Below are 13,928 nucleotides of genomic sequence, written 5' to 3'. Positions count from 1 at the left end.
GTGGTGTTAATACAGTACACCTCTGCACTGACAAGAATTTGTTTTCGATCAAATTGTTACAGTCCTTCTCACACTTGTTATTAAAACATGTGATAGGTGTTTTTTTTAATACACAGACCGACGCATTTTGACACATGCTTTTAAAGGGAGAGGCAACATTTTTGTGCCTAACCCCGAACAACAGTTGTGAAAAAAGTGTGTTGTTGCATTTGCAAACATTTTAGTCGCCATCTGGAGCCCTGCATCATCGTATCTCATTTCTCTGATTCAGTGGTACAAACAGATTGATACATTTTCGATGGTGCAATTAAGGGAGTATTCTGGTTGAGGAGTCATGTTGTCATAAAGAACAGCTGCCGATGAGAACCAGCTGCATGCCTGCCACATACCAGTTCTGGTACAAGTACCACAAGTTGAAAACCGCTGAATCTAGTGGACAGGAGTTTATTGCTAGCAAAACAAAAGGAAACTCGATCCAAAGTAACAGATAGCTAGATGATGCGGGGTTTTGGTTTATAACCTACATCTTGTCTATGGCAGAAGAGTAGAATTTGGAGAGCAGCTTTTAGCTCCTAATCAACTCCCCTTAACAGAAAATAATCTAGAACAGGTTGAGTAACTGCAAGAACCACCCAGAGTGACTGAAAACACCAGAGAAAGGTTAAATACAATAAATAAGAACATGGCATTTGCAGCTTCTTGCACTCTGATGTATTGGAATCAATTTTCAGCTCATTCCATTTACTCGGAGCAGATCATCTAGTGTTGGCAGTCTGGGCATAGCAGGCCTTGCTGGATTGAGTAACCTGTTAATCTGTTGTTTTTGTTTTTTACAGTCTTCATCCTCTTCCCAGGAACACTTGCACCAGCTACCCTACCAGCCCACCCCGGATGAGCTGCATTTCTTGTCAAGACACTTCCGGAGCACAGAGAGCATGACGGACGAGGAGGGGCGCCACTCGCCCTCCCTGCGCCACCGCTCACGCAGCCTCAGGTAGGGTTGCTCTCTCAATGCAGTTCAGCTCTGTCCCTGTGTCCCGTTCACATAGCCTCAGGTAGAGCTGCTCTCTCAATGTAATTCAAAACCAGCTGCAAAGTACCAGAATAGATTTAAATACCGCCGTCGTGATGTCATACTATAGTGAATATCATACCATACATTTCATTTGTTTATTTTTTAATATATTTTCTACTGAAAAATTGATATAATAGTGTCTGCCAGTCATGTAAAACTCAAAATAAATGGTGCTATGCTCCCAAAATGTTTACTCTTTCTTCCTTTAGACAACTGATTTATCCATAAAGAGATGCTGGTAATGGGGGATTTAAAGTGCCAGGTAATTCAAGCAGGCATCAGAAAATATCTTGAGTTCAGCCCCCCTCTGTTGCAGGAAGGAACAGTGGGTGGCTTTATTTTCAGAAGCCAACAAGCGAAACACAAAGCGGGGTGGGGGGTGGGGGTAAGCGTGTGAGAAAAAAAAAAAAAACACAACTTTAACTGCTGTTAAAAGCACCCTATGGTCTCTGTAGATCTCCCAAACATGTATTTTCAGCAGGTGGACAATTAACCCCCTCCCCCCTCCACCAGCCCCTAGTGGATACAAGTACCTCAGTTGTAATGTTGCATTTTGTACATATGTATTTCTGTGATGGGGTGCCAGCCTGCCTCATATAATTTGTGTAAATATTGTCATTTTTACTGTTTTTCATTATGATTTTCATTATGTTTCTTGTTTATTTAGGATCAGCATGGAGGGGGTTAAATTCCTCCCTGCCAAATACTTGTGAGAATGTGGCTGGAGCCTTAATGGGCTAATTGTTAATTATTGATTAATTGGGCTCCAGCCACAGACTGTAAAAGCCAGGTGGGATCTTTGTCTGGGTTTTTTTGGTTTGGAGAGACAGAGTGAGTGTGGCTGCAAAAGTGTACATAGAAATACTTGTTTAATTTGATTTATTTTGTTCCAGTGTTTTTTAAACCCTTTGTTTTGTTTTTGTGTTTTTTGTTTGGTCCTTGTGCCTTTTTATTTTTGTGTTTTGGTTAATTAAAGTTTTTCGTTTCACTGCATTTCCTGTCTCTGAATCTTCCTCTGCGGCTATCCTGTCACAATTTCTCATGTCCATTGAAGCATCATTAAAAATCTTTCTCAGCATCTTCAAAGAGTTACGCTTCTTACAGAATTACATATGTTGCATTTAAATGTTTTGCTAAGATGCCTTTTTCCTAAATGTGGTCACAGCAGCCCTCCAGCAACTCTCTTAATCAACCTTTATCTTAATCTGCACCACCAACCTTCATTCATTCAGATATGAATTAATTTACAGACATATTTAAGTGATTTAGAGCTATCTTCAGATTTTTTGAAATCTGTAAATGATTTAGAAATATCTGTGAATGAATTTAAGATATCTCTAAGTTATGATTTGGCTTGCCATAGAAAATGAGATTTATCCAATGGGTTTCAGTCTCATTCGTTTTCTGTTTTTCAGCCCTGGAAGGACAAGAGGCTCGTTTGATAATGAGATTGTTATGATGAATCACGTGTACAAGGAGAGATTCCCCAGGGTAAGTGTGCACTGCGCTCTCCAGCACGGGCTGCACTGGCAGTGAAGGTGCATGGTGCTTATTAGGGGTGAGCCAGTATAACATTCCCATGGTACGATAACTGTCTTAACCTTTTGAATACTATAAATAACATATTTTAAACAAAACCACTTTGAGAATTAGTAGGCTTTCCTGCTGCGGTCGCTTGTCTCTGCTAATTCTTTCAAAACCATTATCAAAGTACTATATAATTAGTTCACTCTAAATCAAAATAAACTGACTATCACATTTAGTATGGCTGTGAATAAGACGATTAAATGTATTGCTGTAGATTGTAATAGGCAGCATTATAATGATCATATTTAGGTCTAACATGTAAATGTAAATAACATTGGTGCTTCATTGACAGTGTGGGTAAAAGCGGGCAGATAAAGAAGTTCCTCCGACGCTTCGCAGTGGGTCCAGGTACCCTCGGCTGGTCTCAGATATTCCTATGTGAAAAACGCACACATTATGTATATAAGGGGAATTGGATTTTTTAATGGTCATTTATTTGAAGCTGTCCGAGAACAATATTAATCTAACGAGAAAGAAAATAAAATAAATGGCAAGCATTTTGAATGTTTTTTTTTAATTATTATTTAAAAATGCGGTCAGGATGCGGCATTGTCTAATAAAACGATCTGAAGTGTGTTTCCTACAAGGATTCAAACTCCCAGAAGCATGTGTGTCGGATGCATTCTTTCAACAGGAATTGCTGGATAAAAGAAAATAGGAAAATGTTAGAGCTACGAAGTGATGTTGAGACAATTACTGTAGATAACATGTGCTGTGTTAGCTATGTGAATGGGATTCTCCAATATGTCAGGACACTGTAGTCTCTAGCCAGTTGCTTGGTTTCATTCTGTCATTGTGTGCTAACCCAGCTGCCTCTGACAGGGCTGTCAATACAAGAAAACTTCTATCTTCCAGTATCCCTGTCTGTCTTGTGATTTGATAGATTGCTGATTTATAGATTTGAACATTTTTGGTGGTGTGTGTCTTTTTATAAGGCATTGTGGCGGAGTGTCCCTCCCCTTTGTGTTTATTAGTGTTTTATGTTGTATGTAGTGTGTTAATGTTGGTGTTTATGTATAAAATACACGGGATATAAATATGTGTTGTGAGCATGAGTGTTATAAAGTGTAATTTATATTTAGGCACATGGATTGCAAAGCACTTCACGTGCAGGTAAAATGTAATAATATGTGAGCATAGGGAATAGCACTTCATTAATTCAAGTGCAGTTGTACCGAGACTCCAATTGAATGAGATTGATTACGCCGTGTAACAATTTTTTTGTTTTTTTTGTTCCTGGGTAGTAAGTGTTATTTCCTAATTGCTTATTCCTCAAAAGTATAGAAAATGGCTATTATTCCCCACAAACTTGAAGTGAGTAGTTTTTCGAGATTTACGATTATACTGTATTTACAGTATAATCGTAAATCTCGAAAAACTACTCGATTCTAAATCTTTTGTAGTCATTTTTGTATTACTTTAGTATAAATACATGCTAATTTGGATTCATATGTTGTTTTTTTCTGACTTTATGTGAACGAAAAGACACACATTTGCCCGTTTTCCCATTGGAAATAGTGATATTTTGAAATATCACTGTCCTGGTCACAAAAGCAAAGTTTGTGGGGAATAATAGCCATTTTCTATACTTTTGAGGCATAAGCAATTAGGAAATAACACTTCCCACCCAGAAACAAAAATTGTGTTACATAGTGTTAGCAATTGAGTCTCAATACAGCTGCATAAAAACAGCATGTTTTCACTCACTCAGGGTTGTTCGGGGAGTGGAGAACGGGTGACAAAGAGGAGAGTTTATTTAACAACAATTGCTACAGCGTGCTGGAAGTGCCAGCGTGGTACTTGTTTAATGTTTGTATACATCTGTTTGTCTGTCTGTTTGTTTGGCCAACGCACCTCTTTGTTTTGTGTGTTGTGTGTGTGTGTTGTGTTTAAACTGTTTTTGTTTGTATTATTATTTAATAAATAAACTGAGCGCCACGGCTCAGTTTTTACCCACCAGCAAAAGCATGTTTTAGTTTCTGTTCCTGGTTCTGACGTCACCCTTGCAAAGGCACCCTTTCACAGTTGGTGTCCAGAAGTGGGATTACAGCACCTCCAAGCGTCAGACCAGGAATACGGTGGGTGAACTTTTTAAAAAAAAAATTTGCAACACAAGTTTTTTGGGGTTTTAAAAAATAAATAAATAAATGGGAAGCAGCAGCAACAGCAACACCAGCAGCAGCACCACAGGACCAGTTGTAGGTCCTGCACTTTCTCTTCCACGCCTGACATCTGCCTCACCTGCCTGAAGGGTGAGGAGTTGTTCTTTACTTTTGGCGAGGTCGGGCATGTAGCACCCAACCAACGCCCTCCTTGACAGGAGAGGGAGGAGCCCGAGCACCCAACATTGATTGAAGAAACCCTGCTCGCTCGAGGGCCAACATCCAGGGAGATCTGGGACTGGCTAACGGACCCTGAAGGGTGGATGATAAGGGACCTCCCAGAGGCGATTAACCTGCTGTGGGCCTGAGATGGGGAGCGTTGGGAGACCTGGGAACAGCAACATCACCCAGCGTCCCTCCCAGACATCGTAGACATGGTGCTCAATTACCTGGCTGCAGATATGGGAGGGGTCCCGCCATCTCTGGTCCCACCAGAGGGAGAGGAGCCATCGCTGCCATCTCCAGTGCTAGAGGGAGAGGAGCCATTGCTGCCGTCTCCAGTGCAAGAGGTAGAAACCCACCTATCTCCAGTGCCAGAGGGAGAGGAGCTATCGCTGCCATCTCCAGCGCAATTGGGAGAAGCCCCACTATATCCAGCACTAGAGAGAAGCCATCGCTGCCATCTCCAGCGCAAGAGGGAGAATGTCTGCTAGTTTCACCTCCACAGCCTGAGGGGCAGGAGGACACAGAGTGTCCGCAGCCCAGGATGAGAACAGCGGAGGAAAGTGCCTGCTGTTCCCACCTCCGCCAGCAGAGTGTGAACGTCTGCTGGTTCCATCTCCACCATTTTGGGAGGACTATATGTCGTTCCCACTACCACCAGCAGAGGGAGAACTCCTCCTGGTTCCTCCACCACCAGCAGAGAGAGAATACCTGCTGGTTTCACCACCACCCTCACGAAGAGAGGAGCAGGAGCTGCCTCTGACTCCATCCCTACCACGCGGGGAAGAGAACCAGGAGCTGCCATCACAGAGCCAGCATTACCCCTTGAGCACTATCTTCCCTGCACAGCACAGCACGGACACAGGCACCACTTTCCCAGGATTAAAGGGAGAGCCGCACCAGTCCCCTGCAAATGAGGGTGCGCCGCACCAGTCCCCTGCGACAGGGGGAGACTACACGCTGCTCCCACCTTCGTCGCCAAGAGACTACACACTGCTCCCACCCCACTGCTTCCACCACCAGGAGCAGAGCAGCAGGAGCAGCCTCTCCCTCCACCACCTTCACTGCCAGGAGCAGAGCAGCAGGAGCTGCCTCCCCCACTGCCAGGAGCAGAGCAGCAGGAACTGCCTCCGCCACTGCCAGGAGCAGAGCAGCAGGAGCTGCCTCTGCCTCGGCCACATCCACCAGCAGAGGTTGAATTCCTGCTGGTTCTGTCTCCATTCCCATGGGAGGATTGCTTGAAGCTCCCATCTCCACCACCCAAGGATGCCCGCCTCGCTCTGCCCAAGGTTGCCTGCTGCTCCGCATCGCCCGGGGTTGCCTGCTGCTCCGCATCGCCCGGAGTTGCCTGCTTCTCCGCATTGCCTGGGGAGCTACTAGTTACAGGGTACGAGGGAGAAGTGGAGCTCCCGCTGCCGCCTCTATGGCCAGGGGCTCCCCTCCCGAGATTGCCTCCCGAGGGTCCGCCGCTGCTGCTGTCGCCTACAGAGGGTTCGCCACTGCCTCCGTCACCTCCTGAGGGACCGCTGCTGCTGCTATCGCCTGGGGTCGCTGACACTGTTTTGACGGGTTGCTGTCAGCCCTGCGTTTCCACAGGAAAACTTGTGGCCTGAGCCCAATTAGGGGGAGCTGCCGGCTATGGAAGAAGGGGGGAGAGGTCAGGAGACCACCTTCCCCCGCAGCACTTTCGCTGCAGGAAATTTGGTGGCCGGAGCCCCACAAGAGGGAGCTGTCGGCTACAGAGAAAGGGGGGGGAAGGTCAGGAGACCACCCCCACAGACAGCCAGGGGGTTGCCAGGATTGCCTTGGCCACGCAGCTGTGGGGGTGGGAGGAGGACCTCCCAGCGTGGCTGCCACCCTTGGCCCATTGCTGCCCTTGTTCCTGGGCCAGGACTATGACCGTGACTTTGGGACTGAGGGGGAGTTTGTTAATGTTGGTGTTTATGTATAAAATACACAGGATATAAATATGCGTTACGAGCATGAGTGTAAAGTGTAATTTGTATTTAGGCACGAGGATTGCACAGCACTTCATGTTCAGGTAAAATGTAATATGTGAGCACAAGGAACTGCACTTCATTAATTCACGTGCAGTTGTACCGAGACTCCAATTGATTGCTAGAAATTGAGTCTCAGTACAGCTGTATGAAAACAGCATGTTTTCACTCACTCAGGGTTGTGTATTCGGGAGGTAGAGAACGGGTGAGAGAGAGAGAGAGAGAGAGGAGAGTTTGTTTAAAATAATAACAATGCTACAGCGTGATGGAAGTGCCAGCACGGTACTTGTTTAGTGTTCTTCCACGTCTGGTTGTTTGGCCAATGCGCCCTTTATTTTCAGTGTTGTGTGTTTTGTTTAAACTTTTTGTTTGTATTTATTTAATAAATAAACTGAGCGCTAAGGCTCAGTTTTTACCTGCCAGCAAAAGTGTGTTTTGGTTTCTGTTCTTGGTTCTGATGTCACCCCTGCAAAGGCACCCTTTCACAGGCATATCATTTTAATATGTTGATGGTAACATTCTGCTTTCATGGTCACTGAACTAAATTCCTTTTTTTGGTTAGCTAGGTAATTAAAAACAATTTCTCTTTTTTGTATGTCTACCATTTCATGGCCAAAGGGCTATAACCAGAATATTCAGATTAACCTTGGCCAGAGCAAAAACGGTATATCATTTGCAGTAGTGATTTATTTTCTTAGCATACACTTCCATTTAATATCCCAGGTTTCTGAGTACTGTCTCTGCTCAGGTTTTAAAATCTATTTTACTACCTCTTATTGGCACTGGAAATATCACTGGCTCCCCTTTCTTCTGTTGAAGATAGTTTGATTATTTGCTTTTATATCATACTCTATCTGCATATCTACAAACTGAAGTATCTCTGTACCTGTGTGTGTGTCTGTCTCTCGTTCTCTGTCTGCGTGTGTATGTGTCTCTCTCTCTCTCTCTCTGTCTGTCTCTGTCTGTCTGTCTGTGTGTGTGTCTGCCTGTCTGTCTGGCTGTCTCTCTCTAACGGAGTGTTTCTGCCTCTGCAGGCCACAGCTCAGATGGAGGAGCGGTTGCTGGATATCATCACCACCTTCTCTCCAGACAGCACCCTGCCCCTGGCTGATGGGGTCCTGGGATTTATCCATCACCAGCTGGTAGAGCTGGCCAGAGACTGCCTGGACAAGTCCCTCGAAGGCCTGGTCACGTCCCGCTACTTCATTGAGCTGCAGGAGAAACTGGAGAAGATGCTGCATGAGGTGAGCTTCCAACTGGAACCATCCCAGCCCCGGATCAATCTCCTAATACAGTCTAGAGGATCGAGCGAGCCCAAACCAGCCTCCCCGGGCCCCGGATCAATCTAATACAGTCTAGAGGATCGAGCGAGCCCAAACCAGCCCCCTCCAACCCCCGGGCAATCTCCTAAAAGGTCACTAAAGGGGGCTAGACTATGACTAAGGGGGCAGTTCTGTAAAAAAAAAAAAAAAAAAAAAAAGATGGAACATTTTAAATAACTAGATAATTATAGCTAATTAGGCAGTTCTTACCTTTCAAATGAGCTGCTGATGATCACTTTAGTACTTGTAGAACCAGAAAAATTACGTTTCAAGTGGCGAGTGTGTCAGTGAAACTGCAATGAACAGTGGCGACAAGTGTAAAAAGAAACACTAATGTTTTAACAGCCATTTTTTCCTGGATTTAATGTAAATTGCATATTTTTTCCTAGATTTAGCTAAATACATACTGTAAATGTTAACAAACACATTCTTAAAAGTCGGAGTGCAGCTCTGTAACATACAATGCCAAATCAAACGAGTCAATGAGCATGGGCTTGCATGTTAAAGAGCTATGCACACCGTTTGCGAGCTTGCGAATCAAAAATAATTGAAACTATTGATTTAAATCAAAGTAATGCACAACGCAATTGAAGCGAGCAGCGCGAAATGAAGCAAACAAATATCGAAATACATTTGTTTTATTTGTATTTTGCTACACGCTTTCTCGTCGCAATGGACCAATCAGAAATAAGGTCAAAGGTAGTGGCTGTCAGACTGTCAGTGTCTTGCTCATGCAGAGATTACCACAGGAAAAAAAAAAAATTGGCATCAATGAGAATTTAATTATTAAAGTCGAAAAATAAAATGTTCTTTTGAGGACAGTGTGTGTGGTTATAAAGAAAATTAAAAGGTTGCCACATGTCAAGAAATAGCAGAACAATTGGAAATTGATGGTATGTCTATCGCTCTTTGTTTCACTTTAATTTTACTCAAAGTGACGGGGAGCGCCACACACTGGTTTCGTATTTCTATAAAATGAAGCTTCTTTGTTTTAATAATGTTGACCAATAACAATAATCACATTAGCTGTTTAACAAGCTGGTGGTATTCCCTGAACTGTTTCTTTTTTTTAGTGTGTGGTGTACCCGTGCTCTTTTGTGTTTTATTTATTTTATTTCGTCTCCACAAAAGGAGCAAAGGGAGACAGTCTTTTCTTTTCATGACTAACTACATCATTTTTTTGTACTCTAGCAATCTCTCAATACAGTCTAGAGCAGGGGTGCCCAATTCTGGCCCTGGAGGGCTGGTGTCCCTCCTGTTTTTTTGGGCCAATTAAGCTTTTAATAAGTGCTTGATTGGTCCAATTAAGTAATTTAGGGGACAGCTGGAACAAAAGCCAGGAGGACACCAGCCCTCCAGGACCAGGATTGGGCACCACTGGTCTAGAGGATCAAGCAAGCCCAAACCAGCCCCCTCTGGCCCTGGATCAATCTCACAATATAGTCTAGAGGGTCGAACGAGCCCAAACCAGCCCCCCCAGGGCCCCTGATCAGTCTCGTAATAGTCTAGAGCACTGTTATTCGGTTGGTGGCCCGCGGGCCCAATCTGTTTTTTTCTTTTTTTTTTTTTTGTGGCAACACATCATAATACAGGAACAAGTGATCAGTGCACTTTATCGGGTAATCCTCCTTCCTTGTTTTCCAACTCTGTATGCAAGCTGCCCTCAAATCAATTAACTTTAGTTTCTATTCACTCTGCACATTCATTTCTATTCATACCTGTAACTTGAGTCTCTCCTGAAGGTCTCTGCCTCCGCTGACTGACTGGGCTAAACACTGTTACTGTGGTTACCTTGAGAACCACGGTTACGCTTTTTCTTTTAACTCTTTGCAGTCCATTTATTCAGCACTTGTTAGGCGTGTCAGGTGCAATTTATTTTCACACGTGCTGTTTATTTTACACAAGCTGTTTAAAATATTTTTTTCAGAGTAAAACAGGTTTAAAAGGCATTTCAATTTCATAGTTTTAAATAAAATTAAGATTAATAGCTTGCTGTTTTAATAGCATTTGTGGGGTTTTGTATAATTTATTTGTTTGCAAGATGTTGTTTTGAATATTGTCAGGAAAATATCAGGACAAATATTTGTGCTTTTTATTTTTATTATTAAATGGCGATCGGACATGTATCGTTGTAAGTAGTTATTTCTGAGATGTATTATTTGACTGGAACATTCTGTTATGTAAAGTGTGACTGGATAGTCAAGAGTTTCATAACTGTTTAAAAACCTCCGGGCAATCATCTTGTATTTTGTTTAATATTTCGTGCTTCACACAGTCTCGCCCAGTCAGAGACTCAGAAAGCCAATCAGCTGTTATATAGGTCTGATTGATGGAAACGGTCCTCACAGGCATGTGTGTGCTTTTGGTAACAAGTAAAACAATTCAATTAATTTAGCAACAGTTCACACAATTCACAATCACTTTGCTGAATACACTGCAGTTTAGAGAGGTGAGATACAAAACCTGACTTTCCTTAGTGTCCTGAGACTCTGGAGCCTGTTGGCAACCCTACTCTCAGATCAGGTGACACAGGTTGAAACGTCATTCAAGAAAATAGTGGGTTACATCAAATATGCCTCTCTGCTTTCTTGTAAAGGTAAAGTAAGCGGTTCTGTATTTTGACGTTTCTGTTGTGGGGGGAGGGGGCTAGCGGTAAATTGCGTAAGTTTCAAACTGAAATCTTATTCCATTCAGTAATAAAAATAACTAAAAGGCTCAAAACTATAGATTGTGCGCGTCCCTTTTTAGCCAGTCTGTTTTTCATTCAACAGTTTCCTTCAGTTTTCTTGACAGTTTTTGTAGATTTGGTGTTCGGTTCGGTATTCGGCTGAATCTTTTGAGATGGATTCGGTATTTGGCCGAATCCCAAAAACTTGGATTTGGTACATCCCTAATTCCAATGCTGTACAATGTGTGTTCTGCAAGCCTTGCCTTGTATTCCAATGCTGTACAGTGTGTGTTCTGCAAGCCTTGCCTTGTATTCCAATGCTGTACAGTGTGTGTTCTGCAAGCCTTGCCTTGTATTCCAATGCTGTACAGTGTGTGTTCTGCAAGCCTTGCCTTGTATTCCAATGCTGTACAATGTGTGTTCTGCAAGCCTTGCCTTGTATTGCAGTGATGTACAGTGTGTGCTGCAAGCCTTGCCTTGTATTCCAATGCTGTACAATGTGTGTTCTGCAAGCCTTGCCTTGTATTGCAGTGATGTACAGTGTGTGCTGCAAGCCTTGCCTTGTATTCCAATGCTGTACAGTGTGTGTTCTGCAAGCCTTGCCTTGTATTGCAGTGATGTACAGTGTGTGCTGCAAGCCTTGCCTTGTATTCCAATGCTGTACAGTGTGTGTTCTGCAAGCCTTGCCTTGTATTCCAATGCTGTACAATGTGTGTTCTGCAAGCCTTGCCTTGTATTCCAATGCTGTACAGTGTGTGTTCTGCAAGCCTTGCCTTGTATTCCAGTGCTGTACAGTGTGTGTGCTACTAGAATGGCTTTATTTAGGCCAACAAGCAAATAGCAGGGATAACAAAGAGAGAATTGCTAACTGGGGAGGAAGTTAGTTAATTAGTGGAAGTTGTGTTAAACATATATTGATGTGTTGAACTAATATATATTTCTAATGTTATCACCAGAGAGGATACAAATAATATGCTGCCAGTGAAGTCCGTTTGCACACACACAGGTCTTGAAGATTTTAGCATCAGTGAAGTAGAGATATTAAATAAGTTACAGGAGCTAAAAAACAAAAATTAAAAAAAAATCACCGGGCACAGATGAGATTTATCCAAGGGGACTAAAAGAAACAAGGGTAGAAATAAGTGCGACACTGGCTACTATCATGAATAGTTCTGTAGAAACAGGTGAGGTCCCTGAGGACTGGAAGCTTGCAAGTGCTGTGCTATTATTTAAAGTGAATAAAGCAGACCCAGGTAATTAGATCTATTAGTTTAACTTTTGTAACTTGCAAAATGAAGGAAGCAATTTTAAAGGTAAGCTTGGAAATTTATTTACAGTATACAGCAACAATATTATAGGGGGTAGCCAGCACAGGTTTAGAAGAGGAAGGTCATGCTTAAGTAACCTACTTGATTTTTTTTCAGCTAATGTAGATGATTGCATCGCTTCTGATATAATTTATCTTGATTTTCCAAAAGCTTTTGACAAAGTCTCACAAGAAAGACTTGTACCTAAATTAAAATCAGCAGGAATACAGAGGAGGAATTGGATACAGAACGGGTTAAAAACAGAAAGCAGAGCATGATTGTAAGAGGTGTAAAGTCAGATTTGAGGGATGTACTTGGAGGGGGACCACAAGGGTGTGCACTTGGAGCTTTACTGTTCCTCGTTTCTATAGATAACTTGGACCAAGGTACACATTGCAAGATTTTTTAATTGGCAGATGATATCAACTTCTGAATCTGTAGCCCAGCTAATTCAAAGGGACTTGGGCCTTCTGTGTAACTGGGAAAACCTATGGCAAATTAATTTTACTGTTAAGAAATGTATTGCATATTGGGCATAAAAATCCATGTTAAGTATAAAATGAACAATGACATGAGCTATGAGGACTGGTTAAAATAGTGAAATCTCTTCAGCCTGGAAAAAATAAGGGAAAGAGGGGACTTGATTGAAGAATTTAAAATCATCGATGATATAGATAAAGTGAACCTGAGACACGACTTCAGATTTATCACAGAGAAAAACAAGAGGGCATAAGTGGAACCTGAGTAAAAGTTTAGAACAGAAGGTAGGAAGCACTTTGTTACACAGAGTTCTAATGCATGGAATAGCAGACCAGGTGAAGTAAGATCTAAAACACCCCCCCCCGTAAGGGAAAATGGCCTGATAAGGGACGAGCCTTGATGGGCTGAAATGGCCTTTTCTCGTTACCAAACGTTTCTTATGATTTAAGGTAATTTGCATTACAGTTAGCTGCTAATTGAAAGTGTCGTTATGCAGTGTAGGAATTATGTGTTTGTATCGGTTGAATGCAATGCTGTATTCCTCTTGCCAGGCCCATGAGAGATCGGAGAGCGAGGAGGTCCCAGTGATCGATCAGCTGGTGAAGAAGATCCTGATTGTCATCTCGCGCCCCGCACGACTGCTCGAGTGCCTGGTAAGGGGTCCTGTGCTTCAAATACATTAAGAGGAAGTAGTGTCAAATTAAAAACCGCTAATAATTCTGAGTAGTTTGTATTGCAGTTGATCAAATACTATGTGTGTGTGTGTGTGGTGGTGTTTTTTTTTTTTGTTTTTTTTTTTGTGCTTGTGTTCAGAATCTAATCTTCACTGCTATTTGCCAGCCTTTGAAATATGTAACACAGGTGAGATCAGCTAAAATGATAGCAAAGATGAAGCTACTCAATATTACCTGCAACTCACAACTCGGTCCTTAGCTGGTGTTCAGTAGATGGCGCTGGTACTTACTAGCCTAGACTGTGTTCAGATCGGATGGCGTGGTATTACAGGGCTACACAGTCCTATCTGTATATATATATATATATATTAATATATATATATATATATAGATATATTTATATATATATATATACATATATATATTGACATATATATATATATATATGTGTGCATATATATATTATATATATATATATATATATCTATATATAA

General features: G+C 42.4%; 1 protein-coding gene across 13 annotated transcripts in view; it reads left to right on the top strand.

The window, feature by feature from the left end:
• LOC121300728 (microtubule-associated serine/threonine-protein kinase 3-like) overlaps positions 1-13,928 on the top strand; it is a 123,228-nt gene that overhangs the window by 78,292 nt on the left and 31,008 nt on the right. For all 13 annotated transcript variants that reach the window (XM_041229483.1, XM_041229480.1, XM_041229479.1 and 10 more), the window contains 4 exons: positions 837-994; positions 2,491-2,566; positions 8,018-8,227; positions 13,312-13,413. In XM_041229483.1, coding sequence (XP_041085417.1) covers positions 837-994; positions 2,491-2,566; positions 8,018-8,227; positions 13,312-13,413 — 546 coding nt within the window. The remainder of the gene's footprint in view (positions 1-836; positions 995-2,490; positions 2,567-8,017; positions 8,228-13,311; positions 13,414-13,928) is intronic.

The sequence above is a fragment of the Polyodon spathula genome, chromosome 26 (genome assembly GCF_017654505.1).
Source record: "Polyodon spathula isolate WHYD16114869_AA chromosome 26, ASM1765450v1, whole genome shotgun sequence".
NCBI lineage: Eukaryota > Metazoa > Chordata > Actinopteri > Acipenseriformes > Polyodontidae > Polyodon > Polyodon spathula.
This window is presented reverse-complemented; position numbering and strand designations above follow the sequence as displayed.